A 22,164-nucleotide genomic window follows, 5' to 3' on the forward strand; every position below is an offset into this window, starting at 1 on the left:
AAAGGTTGAGTTGTTCTAGAATGAATTTCATATCAGAGAGCAGAGGCTGTGACAGAGTGACTACCTTCTCGGGCTGTCTGCATGCCCTTGAATGCCAGCGACGCAGGAATATCACAGTTGTGAGGGGAGAGCGGAGTGCCTCCAGCATGCTGCCAACCATGGCCTGTCACATAACCAGAAGGGGCAGCACTGTATGTCATATAAGGCGACACCTGGGTTGGTGTAGGGTAAGGCGCCATAGTTGGTGCTGAGACAAAACCGCTGACAGTTGGAAGACCATTTGGTGCCTGAAAGGGAAAGAGGGGAAAAAAGTTTCTAAAATATAAAGATACATTTTTTCTGCTTCAGAAAGAATGAACTCCTACTAATCATGAATTTGTACACATGTCTATATAGCCAGGGGGCAGGGTACTGGACTGAGAGATAAGGAGATTTTGGTTCTATACCTACGTGATTCTACCACTGACTTGCTGTGTGACCTTAGACAATTCACTTCAGTTTGCTTTGGGTGAACTCTTGGTCCCATTCAAGTCAATAGCAAAACTCCCATTGAATTTAGTGTGGCCAGGATTTTGCCCTTTGTGCCTCAATTTTCCCATCTGGAACATGGGGATAATTATACTTACCCGCCTTTGTAAAGTATGTTTAGATGTATAGCTGAAAAGTGATATCTGTGTGAGTAGTAGCATTATTCACGGTGTCTTTTTAAGCCTGCTTCTACATCTTTGGGATCTGCTCTTGCAAATGATCTTTACTCACAACTCCCATGAACTTCCATGGGACTTTTGTGAGCAGAACAATTACAGGGCACTTGCAAGAGCCTTACCATTTTTTCCTAGGTGTTTATATAGGCTGATGGCAGGGGTGCTGGAACAACTTTTATAGTGGGAGTGCCAAAAGCCATTGAACCAAACTGTAAACCATGTGTATGATGGAAATCACTCAAGCCCAGGGGTGTGGCAGCTCCCTTAGTTCCAGCACTTATGGCAGATGGTTAGAATTTCTATTTAAAATAAAAAGGGAGAGACGTTCAGTCTGTCACAGGAGGAATTCACAAGGGAATGCCACCCTTTTTAAATGAAAAAATGGTCAGTGTTTTAATTCACACACTGCAGATCCCTCCTTATCAGAGTACATGCAAAGCAAAGTCATTTATCTTGCTCAGGTTTTGATTCATGTAGTGCTATTTTATGTGTCAGTGTTATTTTTTTCAGGAAGGAAGTTTTCTATTCAAATACAAGGGCACTGCATATAGAGTCCTGATTCAGCAAAGCACGTAAGCACGTGGTGTTCTTCAATTCACTGCACTTAGATTTAAGCACAGGCTTAAAGTTAAGCTCCTTTGCAGAATTAGAACCAAGCTGTGTAACAGAGATGTAAGAAAGGGGGCAAACTTTTGTTTTGGATAAAACTTCACATAATGTTAAAATTTTCTACTTTGCCTATTTTTCTCTTCTCTGGATTTCATCTGGCCAAATTTCAGATTTATATCCACATTTTAGGTCTTTCCAAATCATAAAGGTCTGGTTATGATCTCACATATATATACTTTGCACCAGTGTAACTCCATTAGGACAGATTTTCCTGTCTTTTATACTAATCAAATTCAGGAGTGAATCCACTGAAGTCAAATTAAAGTTTTACAGCAGTAAAACCAGCATGAGAGAGAGGAATCCAGCCTTGTGTATTTAACAGGCATATTAACACAAATTATACAGCTGTGGAAATAACATTTTTTTTTTCAAATTTATAAATGTTTAACTGAAACTGAATTTGCCATTTTTTTTCCAAATCTAAATTTTGATCTGAAATTCAGCCCCAGTTAATGTTCTGGTATCTGAGGGCTCCCATGCCTGCTCTGGTGTTATAAAAATCTCTTCTGTGCTAGGTTCTTGGGCTTTTCCTAAAGGTAACAGAAAGCACTTTATCATGCCAGAGTGACACAGCCAGGGGAGCCCTTAGATACATATTATAAAGCTCTGAAACACAAAGATACGTAATGTGACTATAAAATGGGGGAAGGAAATTGTGCCTGACATGGATCCAGGGGGAAGAAGAGCTCTGGGAATTGTCTCTCATGGAGTTTCCTCTGAATTCTTCTTATGAGAGTGTGGGGCTTGCCCACCACATGGAAAAACCAGGTCATCCATCCCTCAACTCCCATGAAACCACAAAATATGGATATCCTGGCTATGCCTCTGCACTGGCTCAGGAACCCAGTGAGCCCCTCACCAGTCCCCAGTCAGTACAGCTCCAAATGAAGCTGCACTGCTATGGAATGCTGTCCAGGGGGCTTCCTCTGGAACTCTCCCCTTTAAAAGTATGAGTGGCTCTGTGCAGAAGTTATATCACCAAAGTCTGTATTACCTTTTCAAGGATTCCCCACAGATTTTGGAGGGTGATGGGTGTCTCCCACCAATCCCCCACTTTACTCCCCTCCACCCCTTTTCTGCACAAGCCACGGCAGATTCCCCACAGAGTGCAGATCTGAGAGAACAACTGGGCTCCAATTTTGTGAAGGAAGGAAGACAATAGAATGTTTATCATCTGCTGTACAGAATATCATTCAATAGAATGTTCTCAGAGAATGTCTCAAACACTGGCTGCTTCTCTTTATGCCTCTTAAAATACATTGAAAATTCTACTGCATGAGGCATTATCTTACTTGGGGGGAAAAGAGGTGATTAGAATTCAAAGGTGTCATTCAAACATGTGCTCTGATATTTTGTCATTTTCATATTAATGCACTGTTTGATTTACAATGACAATGATTCTTTTCACACCACTCACCCACTATTAAAAATAATTAGGCTTGGTAGCAGTGTAACTTTTGGTCTTCAAGAACCACTGTCTGTTGGGTCCAGTCCTACAGGCTTTACCTAGGCAAAATTGTAATTGGAGTCAGTGAGAATCTAGTCTGGACTGGCACTCCAGAATTGAATACTGTGTATTGTGTGAGGCAAATCTGGCACTGTAAGTAGAATTGGAACCAAATAAAATATGCCACGTGTCATTAAAATAAGTTTGTCAGGCATTATTCAAGAATAGGTGACTGCATGTTTTTTTGATAAATGCTTAGACCCAAAGGCACACTTATTTCATCTTCTTACATATCTTTACATTGGCCTTCCCTAGCATGATACCATGCCAGTGAATAAAACAAACAGCCACGGATTTTAAGTTTTGGAAGAGTTCCAGTCTTTTATTGAATTAGACTGCATATTTTACCTGGGTGGTTCATTAACAAAATTTGACTACAGATTCATTCATTTTTATAAAAGATAAATAATAAAAATATACCCTGATTTTGTAAATGTCAAATTAGTCCTGCATGCCCCCACCCCTTTTCTTAAACCCCACCACTGATGATTTGATATATTTTAATATTACCCAAATACATTGCTTTGGGATTTAAAATGTAATTGCTCTAGTGACTTATAGTCCAGTATGGAGCCTTTCACCTATTGGTCACCACTTCAAATCTTTCCTAGGGGTTGATAATGACTGAAAAACTGTTATCACCTGATGACTCTTTGATTAAATGAATTGGCCTCATTTTAGTTCCTAACTAACCAGTCTTTATCTCACAAAACCATCATCACAGTAGGCACTAATTGGCACTCTAATTTGAAGTTTCAGCAAAGAGACCAGGCCCAAACTGTCATGGAAACGGGTCTACCCTCCAAATTAGGTTTGAGGCACATAGGTGGGGCAGTGAGAGGAAGCTTTCATTGATGATGATTCTGATGATTGTATGGGTTAACAGAGAGCTTGAATCTCCATCTGTCAATCTGGCACTTCTTACAAGCACTACATTCACTTACAAAATAAATGGAAGGGATTACATTCCATGACCCTGTATGCATTGGACGAATAATTCAACCTATGTATTTCAATAGGAGGAAATGAACACCAAAATCCAAACATATATAATTAGGAGTGGGAGAACCCTATGGTGTTTATGAGTTTGCAAAACCTTTAGAACTTTAAGGACTGAGTTTCATGAAACATTTTTAAGTTTCAAAAATATTTTCTCTTAATTTAAACCATTGTTTTTCAAGGGAAATTTAATTTTAAAAACAAATAAATGTATTTCTAACTGAATGGAAACCTGTGCTATACAAATAATAAAGAATCTCATTGGAAGGTAATTACTGCTCTGTTGCTAGGAAGACCCGGGGAAAAGCTTTCCAATGTTGCATCTGCCCAGAACTCGTGTTTTGCAAGAGCGAAATGAAACTAGAACCTCAGCAGTTCTGAGTTATGTTCAAAATATAGAACCCACAATTTTCTAGTGGGGGGTTTGTAAATTTAGCAAAACAAGTTCTTTCAATGTGCTTGTAAGATTCAGGGCCTGATTCTGCTCTGGCTTCTACCAAATTTACACAGGTCCCTCTCCACTGAGTTACACCTGATTTACACCAGTGTAAACGAAAGGAGAATCAGGTCCATGATTTAAAAATAGTTGGCCACATAGCACTTCAGCTGTTGCAATTCAGAATTTCTCCAGTGAAGTCAATAGAGCTGTACTTATTTTTGCCAGCTGAGGATTTGGCCCAATCATTTTATTTGCTTATATCTACACCTCTACCTCGATATAACGCTGTCCTTGGGAGCCCAAAAATCTTACTGCGTTATAGGTGAAACCGTGTTATATTGAACTAGCTATGATCCACCGGAGTGCACAGCCCCGCCCGCCCAGAGCACTGCTTTACCGCGTTATATCCAAATTGGCGTTATATCAGGTGGTCTTATATCAAGGTAGCGGTGTATATTTGAGATTACATTGGGGCCAATGACTGACACTTGACTCTCAATAATCTTTGGAACAAGTAGCTTACATTGGCCATCTGGCCACTTAGGGTATGTCTACATTGCAACTAAAAACTCGCGGCTGGCCCATGTCAGCTGACTTGGGCTCACAGGATTCAGACTACGGGTCTGTTTAATTAACAACGTGGGACGGTCCCAGAGCTTGGACTCCAGCCTGAGTTGAACGTCTACACTGCAATTAAACAGCCCCTTACGTAGCCCAAGATCTGTGAGCCTAAATTGGCTGGCCTGGGCCAGCTGCAGGTGTCTAATTGCAATGTAGACATACCCTTAAGAATCAACTCTATTCCTACTGAAGTCAATGACAAAACTCCATTAACTTCGGTAAGGCAGGGTTGGCCTCTAGCTTGTGTTTTCTGAGGAGACAAGGAACAAACTCCTCGGACAATCTCTCCTATTTACCTCACAGTCTCCACCATCTTCATTTAATGGTTTTCATTTTTTCCGGTCGTGGCCTGTAGAAACCATATGGGCCAAATTCTGCTCCGAGTTACCCCAGTGTAAATCCAGAGTTCCATCAGTGAATGAGTCCTATCACTTTGACGTGATTTAATCCTTATCCCTTCTCCCCTTACCCCCATTTGTCTGTTACACGTATGTTTTATGGGTGCCTGCTTTATTGCCTGATCCTGCAAAACCTTCCTCATTGAATTCTATAATTGTAAGCTTTTTAGAGCAGGAACTGTGTCTATTTAAAATTTATGCAAAATACCATGCAAAGTTATGGCAGTACATTCATGTCTGTTACTGTAAATCATAATATTCTGGATGGACAATGGAAGTGGTTATTATTTTGACAGAGTTGCCTCCATTATTCTGTCTCATCAACCCATTGTTCCGGTGCTTGCTGTGATATTCCATTAGGCTAAGGTGTTTTTGGAGCTTTCATTCTGAAGAGGTGTTTTAAACATCTATGAAAAACAAATTGTAACTTCCTTGAGAAACAACATTTTTCACGGGCAAACAGTGCCTTCCTCAACTACCAAGTTTATCAACACTAATGAGCTCGATCCAGCAATCTTGCTTCAAACCAAATTTCCCCACTGGAATCAGTTGGAGTTTTGCCTGTGTCAGGTCAATAGGAATGGACCTCTGGTAAACAGTTGCTATCTCTCAACCATAATATCAGTGTGGATGTAATGCCTCTCTTTGGAGCAGCAAGCTTCACATCTTAACATTATCATCCAGTGCAGAGCCATCACCCAAAAGCAAACTAAACAAACTATCAAGGTTTTCACACTAGTGTTACTAAGAGCAGCAGTTAGCCTTTAGAATGGAGTGTTGCTAGCAGCCTTAATTATAGGCACGCTGCCGTAACTGCACAAATAAGACATTTTCTCACTGCTCATTTTTCAAAATGAAAAGCTGGAGCAATTTCTGCAAACTGGAAATGTGCATCCAATGTGCTGAAAACACATTTGCAAAGTAGCTGCTGAACGAGTAAATTTTTCCATAGCAAAGGAAAACTACAGCAGAGAGCATGGTTGCATATCTAGTCTTCCGACAGTATGAGTAAATCATCTTAAATGCCCCGAATATGTTTAACGTACTTTGTGATGTACGTATAACTAATCAGAGAAGTTACAGGAATATGACTAGAAGCAATCAAAAGCAAACTGTAAATATAAAGGAAGCAAACATGCTAAATCACTCCCTTTAATTGGATGGTAAATATGATTTATAAATCAAGCAAACATATGGGATCCCCAAGGGACGGGTAAACAAATTTTTCAAGTAAAACATCATCAGCAGGTATGTAATGGAAATCTCTTTTAGGAAAGTGGATTGCCTACAGATGCAATTAATACACATACATTTCTTCTAACCTTTTAAAATAAATAACATAAAATAATATTTTGGTTGTGATTGTAGTTAATAGAATTAGGGCTAAATTCTGCAGTCATTACTAAGGCCTTTGGCATCAGTGGGAGAAATTACATGATCCTACAAACACTCATGAATGTTCCATTGATGTTAATGGGGATACTCATGTGAGTCAGAATTACTTGCAGGAGTAAGAGTTTACAGAGCTGAGCTCTAGGTAAGGACTGCAGTACTTGACCTTTTTACGATAAAGCTCTTCATAAAAGAATGTCTCTGAGAAATAATTTTGACCACAAGTTGTGTCCAGATATAGCTATGTATAGCCAGATATACATGAGTAGCCTAGTTAGAGTGAATTCTGCAACCCCGTATTTGCTGAGTTTTCATTACTATGCTTGATCCAAAGATCTATGCGTATTTTATAATGTACTGTATCCAGCATACTGGAAATAGTTACCTTTACTAGACATGCTCCTGTTTCCAACTGAAGTCAAAGACAAATGCTCATTAATTTCACTGGGAGCAGGATAAGATTTATTTTAAAAACTGGGAAGGAAATTTTCATTAAACAACTTCTATGTTCAAAAGAAAATTTCAACCTGAATAGAATGTGGATTATCTAGTAGAAGGTAGAACACTGTCTTCAAATATATTACCTCAGTTTCAGCATAGTAAATATATTAGACTGCAATACATTTGAAATTATATTATTTAAAAATTCTAACAGTGTAAGTGTGGTAGCTTTATACTTGGTTTCTTGCTCAGGGGAAATGTAATTGCACTGATTTCCACATTATCTGGCTGTGAAAACTGAAGAGAGCTCTTCGGGAGCTGGGATTTAGTTGGTTTACTCTTTATATATAAATGACATGGAGCAGGATTAACAATCCTACATTTGAATTGAACAGGATTATTCTGATGAATAAAATTATGCACTTGCTTAAATGTTTGCAGGATCAGGGTCCAAATATTTAATTAACTAGCTGTCCACATACAGTGGATCTCTCTGAAGTGAGGTCATTTTTTTTTTCACAGAACTTTACTGTCAATTTAGGTTCATGGTAACTAGAATTCAATATGCAGTGTTTTGTAATGAAACTCCAAAAGATATTCACGCTACTTCAATATAAAATGTGGTCCACTCTCTTAATAATGAGCAGGTTCTACCCTCTATAGTTAATGCACTTTTGTATTAACTTAAAGTTGTTTCCCTTTTTTCATAGACAGCGCCAGCTGCACCAAATAACACACAAAGTTGGATCAGACTAATTGAATTTTGTAACTACAGCTGTAATATTCATCAAGACATATTTTAATTATGTTTGGTTATCAAATTCCAAATCTGGGTCTCTTTGGGGGAGCAAAAAGCTGTTCTCAGAAACAGTAATAATAAATTTGATTTGCCCACCAACAACAGCCCCCTCCCAAATGTTCCAGAGGCACTGCACAACATCACGAAAAAAAAATTATAACAGAAATAAAAGTGAAAACACCTTCTTTAAAAGCCAAACACATTAAAAACAGACCCAAGGAGTCCATGTCAACAACAGTGTAGTAAAAGAGAAATAACACATATGAGACCCAATAATGGTCATATAAACAAAAACAAAACTTATTTTTTGGAGGCGAAAGAAAGGGGATTGAATATTGTCAGGGTGTTTTGTTTTGTTTTTTTCTAGAGAGAAAATGTGGATTTCATAGTGGAGTGGATTCCACACATATAGTCCACCACAGCTAAGATCAATCATAGAAATGTATGACTGGAAGGGACCTCAATTGCTCATTGAGTCCAGTCCTGTGCACTGAGGCACGACAAAGTAATATTTACACCTGTGTTTAATCTGTTCAGAAAAACTTCCAGAGACAGAGATTCCACAACCTCCCTAGCTAATTTGTTCCACTGCTTAACTACCCTTACAGTTAGGAAGCTTTTTCCTAATGTCTAACCTAAATCTCCCTTGCTGCAATCTAAGCCCATTACTTCTTGTCCTGTCCTCTGTGGTTAAGGAGAACAATTTATTACCCTCCTCTTTATAACAACTCTGACAGACCCAGGCCAGTGGGGTACAGGAGTCTGGTCGAGGGCAAATATACTGGTCACTGGATGAGTAGTTTTCTATTCCCTGAGTGACCAGAGCAGGGGCTGCACTAGAGTAATCAGGAAACTGCTAGAACCAGTTAAGGCAGACAGGCTGATTAAATCACCTGCAGCCAATCAAGGCAGGCTAATCAGGGCACCTGGGTTTAAAAAGGAGCCTACTCCAGTCAGGCAGGGAGGAGCCAGAGGAGAGGAAGTGTGTATGAGGAGTTGGGAGCAAGAGGCGCAAGGAGCTGAGAGTGAGAGGGTGTGCTGCTGGAGGACTAAGGAGTACAAGCGTTATCAGACACCAGGAGGAAGGTCCTGTGGTGAGGATAAAGAAGGTGTTTGGAGGAGGCCATGGGGAAGTAGCCCAGGGAGTTGTAGCTGTCATGCAGCTGTTACAAGAGGCACTATAGACAGCTGCAATCCACAGGGCCCTGGGCTGGAACCTGGAGTAGAGGGCAGGCCCGGGTTCCCCCCAAACCTCCCAACTCCTGATCAGACACAGGAGAAGTTGATCCAGACTGTGGGGAAGTTCACTGAGGTGAACAGATCTGCCAATAAGCACAGGACCCACCAAGGTAGAGGAAGAACTTTGACACACAACCTTTTCCATTCTGGAAGACTGTTATTGTGTCACCCCTCCGTTTTTCTCTTTTCTGGACTAATCAAACCCCATTTTTGTTCAACCTTTCACTGTAGGTCATGGTTTTTTTAGACCTTTAATAATTTGGACCTGTTGCTCTCCTCTGGACTTTCTCCAATTTGTCCACGTTTCCTGAAGTGTGGTGCCCAGAACTGGACACAATACTCCAATTGAAGCCTTATCAGTGCTGAGTAGAATGAAAGAATTACTTTTCATGTCTTTCTTCCAACACTCCTGTTAATACATCCCAGAATGATATTTGGTTTTTTGCAACAGTATTACATTGTTGACTCATATTTAGTTTGTGATCCACTATAACCCTCAGATCCTTTTCTCCAGTACTCCTTCCTAGGCAGTCATTTGTATTTGTGCAATTGATTATTCCTTTCCTTGCATTTGTCCTTATTGAATTTCATCCTATTTATTTCAGACCATTTCTCGAGTTTGTCAAGATCATTTTGAATTCTAATTCTCTGTCCTGAATCATATGCTAACATAAGACATGACAGAGGCATTCTTAAAAGGCAGGTGACATGTGAGCATTGTACATTTGCTCCAGTGTGCATTTTCAGTTCAAAATCTGATTTACAGAACATGATACAATATAAGTGGAGGTCATTCTCCTTTGAAACTATGGTGAGTGCTCTACCAATACCTAAGATGGGTCTAGTAAACCTATGGACCCACTTTGATGCAAAGTTATATAAAATTTTCTAAATAAATTCTACATGCTTTAAGTTTAAAACTCCAGCCTCAACTATGGAACTGCAACTGGCACCTCCATGAAATCTATATAATATATGGTAAGGAATTAATGTTTTGCTTGTCTACATTGATAGATAAAAGTGTATTGTTCTCACAAGTTCTATAGAAAATATCTACCTAATATAGTATATTTTAACAATATAGTCAGACCATGCTGGGGTCAGCAGGATGCAGAAAATAAGGGAGTAGGAGCTACCTCAAGACTTGCAGGCTCATAGGAGTTGTGGGAGAGCTACTAATAGTGCTAGTAATTTGCCCTCCCAGTGGAGACCCATCACCCAAAGCCAGCATTCCCATTATCCATCAAGGCTCCAAGCTCGCAGGGGCAATTATCAGGTGCTGGCAAACTGATGAAGTTGACATCAGAGCCCACTGCCTGTGATTGGGAATACAGGCAATCCCCATTGGCTACCCAATTGCTATGGCAGCTGTAAAGCACCAGGTATAAATTCCTGTCTCTATTTTCCTGCACTCCAAACACAGGAAGGCTTATGGGATGGGTTTCTAACAAATTCCCATGTTTCTGAGAATCTGGTCCTGATGAGGATCCCTCAACACTCAAGCTCCTCATTCCTTCAGAATAGGTGCCATGATCTTGACTACCGTGACTGAGTTCCCAGACAGTGATGTCCAGGCAATAAGTAGCTGGCACGCAGGAGCCAACTTGGGCGCCAACCATTCACTCACCTCTCTGACTTTCTTTATTAGTTTCATCCCGGTGGACTGCCCTGAAGCCATGTGGATTGTTGGGCAGGGCACTGTGTTTTGGGCGTGGAAGCGGGTGGCCAGTAAGAGGCAGGTCTCACAAATAGGATTCGAATGGGGTGCGATCCAGATCACCTGGGAAGGAATCAGGTGTATGTAGTGGGATCAGCTCATGCCGCTCATCCACAACATGCAATGACATGGATGCCTAGACCTCATCATCCACCTTGGTGACAATGTCCTGAGGGTGTGAACCAGTGTAGAGCAATTAATCAGAGTACAGCAGGACTGGTCAGTCCCCAGGCCAGACTGTTCTGGTCTAAATTCCTACCTTTTCAGGTGTAGTAGGCAACATAATCCCTTCAGCTAACTGGGCAATTAGGAATTTTACTTGGCACCTTGGCAGGGAAGCCAATGGGAACATGTTCTGAGTGCCCAGGACACTTGATGCCTGAGGAAAGTGCATTTCTAGGATATTTGCAGGGACTTGTTTATCCCTGGACCTTCACTTATGAATCCAACTGTTCAGAGTCTGATTAGGAGTGGAGGATGCCAGCTAACTAATTTGCTAGTGGGATTTTGTGGCAAGTAACCCTTGGAAGAGGGTTAGATAATAGGCCAAAACATTTAGGGCTAAATATTCAGCTCACTCTTACTAGGGTCACCATTTTCTGTGGGTGCAAATAATTGTGGATGAAAATAATTAGTGGTGCTGTGCCTACTGCACCCACAATACATTGTCCACTGTAACTGAAGAGTAGGATCTTAAATATTTACATGGCCTAAACTGTTGGTGCAAATAATTATGGGTGCAGAATTGCACTTGCAGTTATTTGCCCTCTATTGCCCTAAAATGGAGGCCTGGATATGAAAGTCTCTCCCCTATGATATAAGAGGTTGGAGTTCATGACCTCCCAATCTCGGTGCAATTGGGAGGAAGGAACAGTAACTCCTGAAAATTCCAAAAGTGAATGTTCAATAGCTGATAAAGGTTTGGGTGTGGAAGTGAACGCTCAATAGCTGCTAAAAGGTTTGGCTGTGGGTGAGTGAAGCTCTCAGAATGAGAGCAGGGCTTCTTACATATTAGTATGCATAAGCTCTAGCCATGAATAGTGTCTCTGATTTGCTAGAGTGGGGCCTCATTCAGGGCCTGATCCAAAGCCCATTTAAGTTAGTGGGAGTCTTTTCGCTAACTCCAGTGGGTTTTGAATCAGATCTTAGAACAGAATTAACTTGCAGGATACCTGTCCTTAGACACGAGTTCTTAATGTTGGCCTGTTAAGAAAGTAGCAGCCATTCTAGTCAAACGTGCATGTCTTCTTCCTGCAATATCCACGACAATAAATTCTGAGAAAAGTATTGTGATAATATTTGCCTAACATTCCACTAATTAAATGTACACATAACCCAAATCTTTGCATTAATTATAGAAATGCAAATACGAACTTCAGTACTATTCAATTTGTGCTTCCATAAAATTAGTCTATTCAAGACCTAGTCCTTTGAACACTGCAGTTTACAAACTGTTCATACTTATAAAACATCTTCGTTTCAAATGCAATGTACAAATGGAATTCTATTTATTTTTGCTCCACAAGGATTTCAGTTAGTTTCCCTAAAAGCAACTGTGTATACAAGCGGCTTAACTCTGAAATCACTTTTCTTTAAATGCATGGTATATTCATTTTTTCATATCAATGTTCACAGACAGTAATCACTCTCACAAGTATTCTCAACACTTAATAAAGTATGTTTTCAGGCATATATGTGGTTGTGTTGCTGAGTTTGAAGATGTGAAGCATTTGTGAACCAAAACTGTCACGTTCCCAGAAAAATCTAATTTCCGCTTCAGGTTCCTCTTTATTCAGACTGCGCTGTCTGCCACGTGGCTTTGGCTACAGAAGTGTGTAAAATGATGCACTGGGAAAATATAAAGCAATTGCTTGCATACAATTTAAGACTGGAGTATCCATTAATTAAATCAATAGGAACATTACAAGACATCTCTGTGATTTCCTAGGGAACTTTTGATGCAAAATCAGAATGTGCCAGCCAAAGTTTTCAAGCTGTCGAAGCTCAAATATAGGACAAAGTTTGGGGCTCCAAAGACACAAGAAAATTATTAATGTGGGGAACTTAAAATGTTGTACATGTGAAAGGTAGATTTTGTGTCAAGTGCATGTGACAGCACATTGCAAAGACAAAAAATCTGGAGATTTTTGGCATGATTCTTTAGTCCTTACTCAGGCAAAATTCCCATTGATGTGCGGCAAGTGTGGAGTGAAGGGCAGTATGCAAAGGAGTCTCTGCACCACCTACATGTTGCAAAGGGGGCACTGCCTGTGCACCCAAAAGACTGATACAGGAGTCAGTGACAGTGTTGCCTGCATGATCAGGCCCATTAAAATGACTGTGTTGCTTATACAAGGTTGGAACAAGTAAATATGGCAGAACTGTATTTAAAAAACCTTATTTAGGGCTCAATTCTGCCACCCTTTCTCACGTGGAGTGACTTTCTGTTGGGCTACCTGTGTGTGAAGAAGCACTCCACATGAGTAAGGGTAGCTGAATCAGACTGAGGCATCTGGGTGCAGCATTCCCCCCAGTGCAAGTGGTGGAAAGCAGAACCACCTGTGTCTTGCACATTGTTGGTGCATAACAAATTATAAATAATGATAATCAGTAATAGCTGTATTCTCATCTCCCACTAAACCCTTGTTCGAAGTGCAGTGTGGCACATTCTCCGCACCCTTGTTCTGCAATTAGAACTCTCATTAGAGGCACAGAGCCTGATTCCTCACTGTTTTACTCTAGTTTTAGGCCAGTGAAGTGCTACTGACTTTAGTTATGTTGGCGTAAAACTGGAGCACAGGGTTGAATCTACTATTTTAGACCAATCACTTCTGTTCTATGGGTGAAATTCCACATTCATCCCCCTCTGGATAGAGCTTCAGTAAATAAGATTTGTGCAGGGAACCTCTTGGAATGGCATTCACCCAGTAGCCCATGGGCAGCGCACGTATTTCACTGTAGTCTCTGTGTAGTATGAATACTGGCTGAAACTTCTTACTCCATTGATTCTAGATACTCTTACCCTGGATCCACACAACTGCAGACCCAAGGGTCTCTCCTCCTTCCCATGCCAGTCTACCAGGCAGTTCCCCCTTTGCAACAGGTGTGGAGACACCTCACAGTCTTGCTGTCTGATTTAACTGCCTCAGAATGTTTACCACAGACGCACTGAAGTAGGGTGAATTTCAACCCAAGTGAACAAACTGATAAGAAAATTGCCTGTGCATTGAGCATTCAATCTGAAATCCATTTTGTACCTTGTTGGAAAAGTTCTATTCAAACCACAAATCTTGTCAAAACTGCAAAAAATTTCACATTCTTCTTGGGCATTTATTTCCTTTTGAGAATATTCTGGGTCATAGAAGTAGTCAATTTATGAATTAAGACAGTTATATACATTTTAATTAATATTATAGAAAACAAGCAAGAACACTATACTGTAAGTAGCCCAGAATATAAATTAGAGCTTCCCAGAGACAGATTTAATCTACAAATACTATTCTGGAAAAAAGATGTTTTAAAAAGTACTCAGCAGTACTTTTTATTTTATTTTTGAACATGCGCAGCTCTGAAAATGACATTTTCCACAACTGCTAACTATTTTTTGGCCTTTCTGTCTTGTGGACAATATACATGTGTTAAGTGAACACAATTTTACTAATAGTGTAGCATTTGCCCCCATTTTTTTCCTACATTTTAAAAGTAATTTTTGTAGTCAACTTTCTAGGTTGTATGTAATGTTTAAATAATATTAGTGTTGCCACAAGAACATTTATATAAATATAAAATGCATATATATTGAAAGGATGAGATGTAAAATACAATTTCCTACGCTCGTGTGGAAAACAATTGTAAGGTTCAATTTATGTTACACTGTTCTTTAGCTCATCTGTTAAGGTGACTGAAAACCTATCAGATGCAGCAGTTTACAAGGCAAGGGTCTAATCCTGCAAATACTTATGTGGATTTATTCACATGATAAAGTTGCCCATGTGCATAAGTCTTTGAAGGATCGGGGGACTAAGCAATTATATAGAGGGCTGTTCTTAAAAGGACAATGGCAAGGTATTTTATGCTAACTTGTTTGCATATGCACTATTTATTTTAATAAAACTAGAAGCTTGGAAATTAATTTGTTAAAGTTTTTTTCATTAATTGCAACTCTTAGTTGGGCTGCTAGCATTATTTGTAATTGGGGAAAAATAAGCTAGTTTTACATAGTCAGGAATGTTGGAACCATTTTTATATTGAGGGTGCTGATGATGGAAACCATTTATTTGATGTTTGTTGTTACTATGTCAAGCCAGGGAGTGCAGCAGCACCCTTAGTTCCAGCACCACTGTACATAGTGTTAGCAAACATAATAAAAAAGTTGCTCACATTTGGGGCCTACCACATTTTCCATTACATCTATACAGCTATGTTTTCAGAAGTGTTCATTCATTTTCTGAGCACTGTATTTCAGGTGCCCAACTCTAGACACCTTGTGCTTGATTTTCAACAGGGCAGAGGACTTTCAGCTCTGAAAATCAAGCAAAAAGTGACATCCAAAAATTAAGCCATACAAATTTATTGAACACTTCTGAAAATGCTGCCCTCCAACAATAACAAAATTTGAATACAGGACATGAATTTCCCAAAACAAAGTAGAACCACCTCCTGAATGAATTTCAGACTCTGCATAGAAAGCAGAATTAACATGTTATGGGAAATATGCTATGGTTTTGAAATGTATTTTTACTGTGTGTAAAAAAATGTTGTTAAAATGTGCTACACAAGTCAGTCATATTTAAGTCTGTTACATCTTATCCCTGGGGGCATGATTTGATCCCTTATCAGCAAATGTAAAAGTTAGACAACTGTTTCTAATATTGTTCAGTAAGAAAAATCATAGGAATTAAATAGACTATTTAGGAGTAAATTTGCTTAACAATATACAAAAGCAAAGTATATACCCTGTTTCCAAGCTAGTCGATCACCTGCTGAATATGGTGTGAATTTTCAATGTGTTTAAATGCATATTGGGAATGATTCTTTTTAAAGCAGTGAGCCTGAATTTTAACCAAGCTACCCTTAAAATACCTGGGGTCAGAAATCAAGCTCTGTTCTCTAGATAAATTCACTTAGTGAACATCCAAATGTGAGGTGTATTTCTAGATGCACAGTAGGAAATTGGCCTCTGTCGCTACTGCTATCTGTGCAGTGACATCGCCCCCAAACCAGCTCACACATCCCAACACCTGGTGAAGCCGCTGGTGGCTATACAAACGCCCACAAGCTGATCTGGCTATTCCCAGGTTCCCTGGGGCCTGCCTGTGGGTGGCTTTCCCACGTTCCCAGCAAGCTTTGGGACGGCTGTTTCTTTTTGATTCCTTGCAAGGCCAGGTCCCTGCTGGAGTGCCCCGGGTACAAGCAGGCTCCCGCGCTGTGGGGGCTGCAGTGGAGAGGGGCAAAGGGAGCGTGCGGCTCGGAAGCGGATAAAACGAGTCCCGTGGTTCGGAGCGGGGCTGGAGATCCCCCTGGCCCTGCTTGGAGCGAGCTCGGCCTGTTCGCTGGGCGGCAAAGCGGGCGCGGTGCGCAGAAGAGAGCGGGGCCCTTTGTGCACAGGCAGGAGGAGGGGAGTTAAGATGGGTCTGGTTCTTTTCGGTAAAGGGCCCGTAAGCGCTGCCGGGGGCCCGCGGCGGTCCCCCCGCTGCCCAGGACTGGGGGGCAGGAGAGGGAAGCAGCTGGAGGCCGCCTTAACACCATTCCCGAGATGTGTCAGGCCAGCATCTCCCCGGAGCTCAGAAAGGCGCCCGGGATTTCCGCGCTCTCGAGCCCGATCCTGCGCCCGGGGGAGATTTCCCGGGGGCTTCGCTGGAACCAGGATCGGGCCCTAGGCCAGCTGGTATTTCAGCCCGGCACCGAGGAGGGGCCTCATGAAGCTCTGCCAGCTGCGTGAACGGGCCCTTCCCCGGGGCTCCCTGTGGGGGAGGCAGAGTCCGCATCGCCCGTGCAATTTATCCCCCCCCGCCCCCATTTGAGCGGGCCTCGGATTTGAGATTAAATCGGACGAGTGCAAACGCCTGGGCAAAGGCAGCGATCGGCTCCTCCCGACAGAGCCGAGCCTGTGCCACATACAGCGCGACACCGCCTGGGAATCCCGCACGTGGTAACGAGGCGGCTTGGGCAGCAGCGCGACTCCTGTCAGCTGGGTTACGGTTTGTTTGCGGAGGAGGAGGGGGGTCCTTCTTCCTGTACAGGTCGTTATAATTGGTCTTCACCGGACTTTTTATGCACCTTTAAACAAAGTAGCGGCTAACACGGCAGGGTACAAAGGAGGGATCGTCCCAAAACCCAGCCAGGCCTGGGCACCGGCCCCGTACAGAGCACAGCAGTGAATAAGGAGAGAGCAGCACAGGGGCTGGGATCTGGGATTTGAGACTGTAGCCAGGCTGAGCCCAGAAGCCTATGGAGAGTTTGGGCCCGTCCGCAGCCAGCCATTAGAAATCCAGCCGGGCAACCTTCCTGCAGCCAGAAAGGAGGAAAGCCCCCCCCCCCAAGTGCAGCCCTCCCGCCTGAGGTTAGCAAGCGCGGTCTCTCTTTACCTGGCTGTACTTGGCCTCCTGCTCCAGGGAGCTCTTCTCGAGTCCGTTCACAGCATGCTGGGCTGAAGGGGGGAAACTATTTCTGCTCAGGCTGCTCCATTCTTCCACTTTGGGGCTGTGATAGGGCGAGCTGTCACTCACTGTTGGGAGACACCGGCATGGCTCGTTAGAGATTCCGAAAATGTTCCCAGGCAGTGTGCTTGTGGCAGGCATTGCTATGTGTGATTACAGGCTGTGCCTTCCCCCTCACCACCAACACACACACACACACATACACACCAGACATCTCTCAAACTTTACCTGGGACCCAAACCCTAGTAAAACCGAGGCCAGAACTCCCCCTCATAGGTACTGGGGGGGGGCTGCACACCCCCTTACTTGAAGTGGTGTCCATCATAGACAGGGTTTACACTTTGGTAAATGGCTCTCAGCACCCCCACTATAAAAACTGTTCCAGCGCCCCTGCTCCCGCTCCTAGCAGGACTGGCTCAGCTGAGTGACAAATCCTCCCTATTGCTATCCACGCAATCAAGAAAAATAACCGATAACGCCTGAATGACACCACCGGACACCTATTTATAATATTTACAACAGCTTGATTTCCTTCTTCTCCCAGAATAAAAAAATGTGGAGAAAACTGAGATCCATGTATGCTGGTCTCCTGCTTTATGACGTTAAACCTCAAAGGCATTTTAATAGCATTTCAATTTCTGTACTAAATAGACTGTACTTATCTTCCCCAAATGGCCAGAAACTGAGTTACCGCGTTCGGTAATTTGAAGGAGACTTCTGGTGCTTGTTTAGAAAACTGAGTAAATCCCTATAAAATTTTATTTAAAAAATACTTGATGTGTAAATTATATATCATGGGGGTAATTTACATCTCTTTTTACTTACATATAATCGCTGTACCTATAAATTGGTGTGTGTGTGTGCGCGCGCGCGCGCGTCTGTACACACCTCTATGTGTGCACACCTCACTGTATATAGAAAATCGGTTGGGTTTCTCTTTGGAGGTAGGGGTTGAAGACTGACGAACAGGAGAGAAAAAGGGAATGGAAGACAATAGGAGAAAAGATCAATCATACGTTAGAGGAGCGAAACTTTCAAAGTTCCTTTCCGTATTTAATCGAAATACAAAGAAACTCACATAGTATATAACGATTAGCACAAGCCCCGGGGTTGTTTCGAATCATTCATCATCACCTTTCCCTGACACCAGGTAATTTAGAGGAGAATATTGCGTAAGAATAACTATGTGCTTGACATAATTATTTCCAAGGTAGATTTAACGGAACAATGTAACTTTTTTTTCCAAAGGGAAAAGATACCCGTGTTGTTCGCAACTCTGGCACTGCAGAATTATGAACACACACACGCCAGTAAAAAACGTTTAAAAATCATTGATTTAAAACGCGTATGATTCTGCTAGGGATTCGCGGGGCTGTAACATTTACGAAAATTGTTCGGCATGAACCGGAGTACTGAGGCGAGAATGGTTTCTCCTAAACCACCTCGACCCCGAGCTGTGAAGTGGGCTTGCTGGGAGCCCGAGCCTGTTCCCGCTGAAATCAAAAGCAACCCCTTTGATTGACGTGACTGGGAGCAGAATCGAGCTCTCGTGTTAAACTGTTTCTGTTCAGAAGCTACCTCTCTAACCTCCTTTCAAGGGAAAATGCAGTCCCTGGCATAAGCCTGAAGTTGTCTTAAGAAACTGAGCTCTCTCTGCGAGCCCCCTTTTCTGCTGATCTCACACTTTCCCATGAATAGGGGCTTCCTTTAAATGTCAGCAAGGTCAATTTATCCTACAAATCAAGCGCAAACAACCCTCGTATGCAGTTTCTGCTGTTCAGCAGCCCAAACCTTGGCTTGGGGGAGAGGAGAATGTATATTGTAGTAAATCTTGTCTGAGATAGAGGAGGAAAGAAATCTAAACATTCAATGGGACCTTAAGAGGCCCTGTTGCCAATATGATGTTAATAAAGGAGGAATTCATTAAAACCCTCTCAATTTCTAATTTAATTTTCCCTGTTTAATGTTCATTTCAGACATTCCACCCACCGTGGAATGAACATACTCTAGCATGTATATTTTCTAAATCCAGCTCCACACGCACATACGTTTGGTTTGATTTTTGTTTTGTTTTTTTGTTTATGGGAGTTATATTTTGAATCCAACATGGGGGGGGGGGCTGCCCTTGCTTGTAAAAACCTTCTAACACCAATGCATTTGGATGCTTGTTATACTGCTATCGTGTGTAGTTGAAAACATGCAATGAGAAAATAGAAAGCCACACTCCAGTTCCAAGATGAGGACCCAGAGAGAGCTACAGCCCAGAGTTATTTGTAAAATATGCTCTTTTCATCACATTTAATGTTTGATACTTGACAAAAACTAAACTTGGAAGTGTGTTTTGCTGCAAATGGCAGAGACTTGTTCAGCGAGAAGCTACCGTTTCTAGCCAAAACAAAAGAAGGGGCGTAGAAGAACAGCGGTCGCTTGGAAAGGGACAAATACAAGTGGAGTATCAGTGGTTTCGTTTTTCTGGACCACCACTTCGGAGGAAAACAAAGTCAAACATAAGAATGAAAGCAATTAGGTGACATTTGAACTTCCTGTCTGAGCAAATTTGGCCTGATTGCGAAAACTAGGGAAACTGAATTTCTCTGTAATTTCAAGATGCTTTCACTTACGAATGCCTGATTTGGTAACAAATATACGTAATACACAGAAGGCATGCGAGATCATTATATCATTAATGGCTGAAAAGGAAGACACAGATGAGCTATATGATACAGAAAAAGAGAGTTATTGTGGATGTGCCATATTTTTTAGCCCACGCTGTCTGTTCTTCAGCTAAATGCTCATTGCTAGAGTCAACATTTGCCATTGCGTTGTGTTATACGTCCAAAAAGCATAAGCCCATAGAAAATGTAGTAAGACGAGGCCTTGAAACATAAACCCTTAACGTTATTTATTATGTTCCTGGTCTTTAGTGCGTGCTGGAGAAAATAGCTCTGTAGTTTACAAACTATGGAGATAAAGAAATGAAACTATCACTAAACTTTGAAAGAATTGGAGATTTCCTGCTTTGAAACAGAAAAGTCGGAATATTCTAAGAAAACTGCTCAGAAATTAGGCGTTACGGGCCCCCTCTTTTGCTATCAACATAGTGTTCCTATGTGAGCAAGAAGTGTTTTCTTGGCTCTTCTCTTACCTTGGTCTGTTATGGACCTGATCCCCAGGATATCCGTGACCGAATGGGAAGAGGGCCAGGTCCTAGGCATAGCCATGGTGCTGGGGATTGCGGGCACTCCCGGCGGGGTCGGCACTTTGGCTCCCGCAGCAGTGATGGGGCTGGGGTAGGAGTATATGTGGTTGTAAGGCAGCGCAGGCTGTGGAGCAGGTTGATGCTGTTTGTAAGATTCGTAGTGACCCTGCTGGGAGAGATTTCCAATTTTGTTCCGGAGGATCCGGCTGATGGAGCTGACGGAAGGCACGTTGTACTTGTCACACACGCCATCTGCCAGCAGTCGGTCTCGGATCTCCCAGGCAAAGATGCCCGGATCTCTTTGTTTGTAGGTCCGGATATGTTTCACCACCGTGGGAGTGGTGACCCGAGGCTTGCTGCCTCCGATCGCCCCTGGTAGGATGGAGCCAGTCTCATTGTAGCGCGCCAGGATTTTGCTCACACAGCCATGGGAAACCCGCAGTTGTCGGCTGATGTCACAGGGTCTGATGCCCAGTTGGGCCAATTCCACAATCCGGAGCCGGATGGCGTTAGGCAAGGGTCTCCCATTCACAAACACCCCTCCGAGCTGGTTCACTTCCCCAAAGGCAGGTTCTGCAAGCAAACACACACACACACACAAACACATTTGACACGGCAAACGGTTCACGGGGGCCGTTTAAACCCACCCAAATATTAATCATCAAAACGCAGATGTCACCGGTTAGAGGGAACGCACCATAGTCACTTCATTTACAAGGGTTTTAATCTAATGCGGCTGAAATTTGAAAAACAAAAACGTGGCAACATTTTCAAAGATCGTTGATTTGTGCCATTAAAAATAGTCCAGAATGTACATTCCAGAGGTGAAAAGTGAGATCACACAAGTCTCTTTTTTTTCCCCAAAAAGAGAGGGGAAAGCCAGCGAAATTGGTGGACTGAATTCTGCAAAAACGTGAGAGGTGAGGGAAACTGAAAGTAGTAATTAAAGAAAAAGCTCAGTTCTAGTGCTGTTTGCTCCTGTTCATGCTTCTTTGTTAGCAGCACCACTAGCCCCACATTGCGAAGCAAACGTGTTAATTTTTAAACTGCTGCGCTATCGATTTCAGCAACAATGTGCCACACAGGCTCAAATCATCCGTTAGGCTCCAATCCTCCAGTACTCTCATAATAACATTAATAATAAACCAACCAGTCATTAGCTTGCTCCATTCTGTGCTGCTGACCCTTAACATGTTCCTACAACTTGTAGGAACACGAACAAAGTCAATAAGCAAATTGCGGCGGCACATGATCTCACACTGGTGCTCTCTCTTTTGACAGCCCTTGAACCCTCCTGCAGCTTCCAGCCACTTACCCATTGCGCTGAGCAGGACACCAATGAGACTAAGCTTCCAAAAGGGAATTTAACAACAGATTCAGT

The 22,164-nt window shown here is 42.1% G+C and overlaps 1 protein-coding gene across 1 annotated transcript; it reads right to left on the reverse strand.

The window, feature by feature from the left end:
* Nucleotides 1-32: 32 nt before the first annotated feature.
* PAX9 (paired box 9) lies at nucleotides 33-22,102 on the reverse strand. Its single transcript, XM_045013432.1, has 5 exons — nucleotides 22,099-22,102; nucleotides 20,730-21,356; nucleotides 19,172-19,174; nucleotides 17,513-17,652; nucleotides 33-287 (listed from the first exon to the last, which is right to left on the reverse strand). Exons 1-5 carry the CDS (start codon nucleotides 22,100-22,102, stop codon nucleotides 33-35), a joined length of 1,029 nt encoding a protein of 342 aa, XP_044869367.1.
* Between the last annotated feature and the right edge of the window lie 62 nt (nucleotides 22,103-22,164).

The sequence above is a fragment of the Mauremys mutica genome, chromosome 4 (genome assembly GCF_020497125.1).
Source record: "Mauremys mutica isolate MM-2020 ecotype Southern chromosome 4, ASM2049712v1, whole genome shotgun sequence".
In the NCBI taxonomy this organism is placed as follows: domain Eukaryota; kingdom Metazoa; phylum Chordata; order Testudines; family Geoemydidae; genus Mauremys; species Mauremys mutica.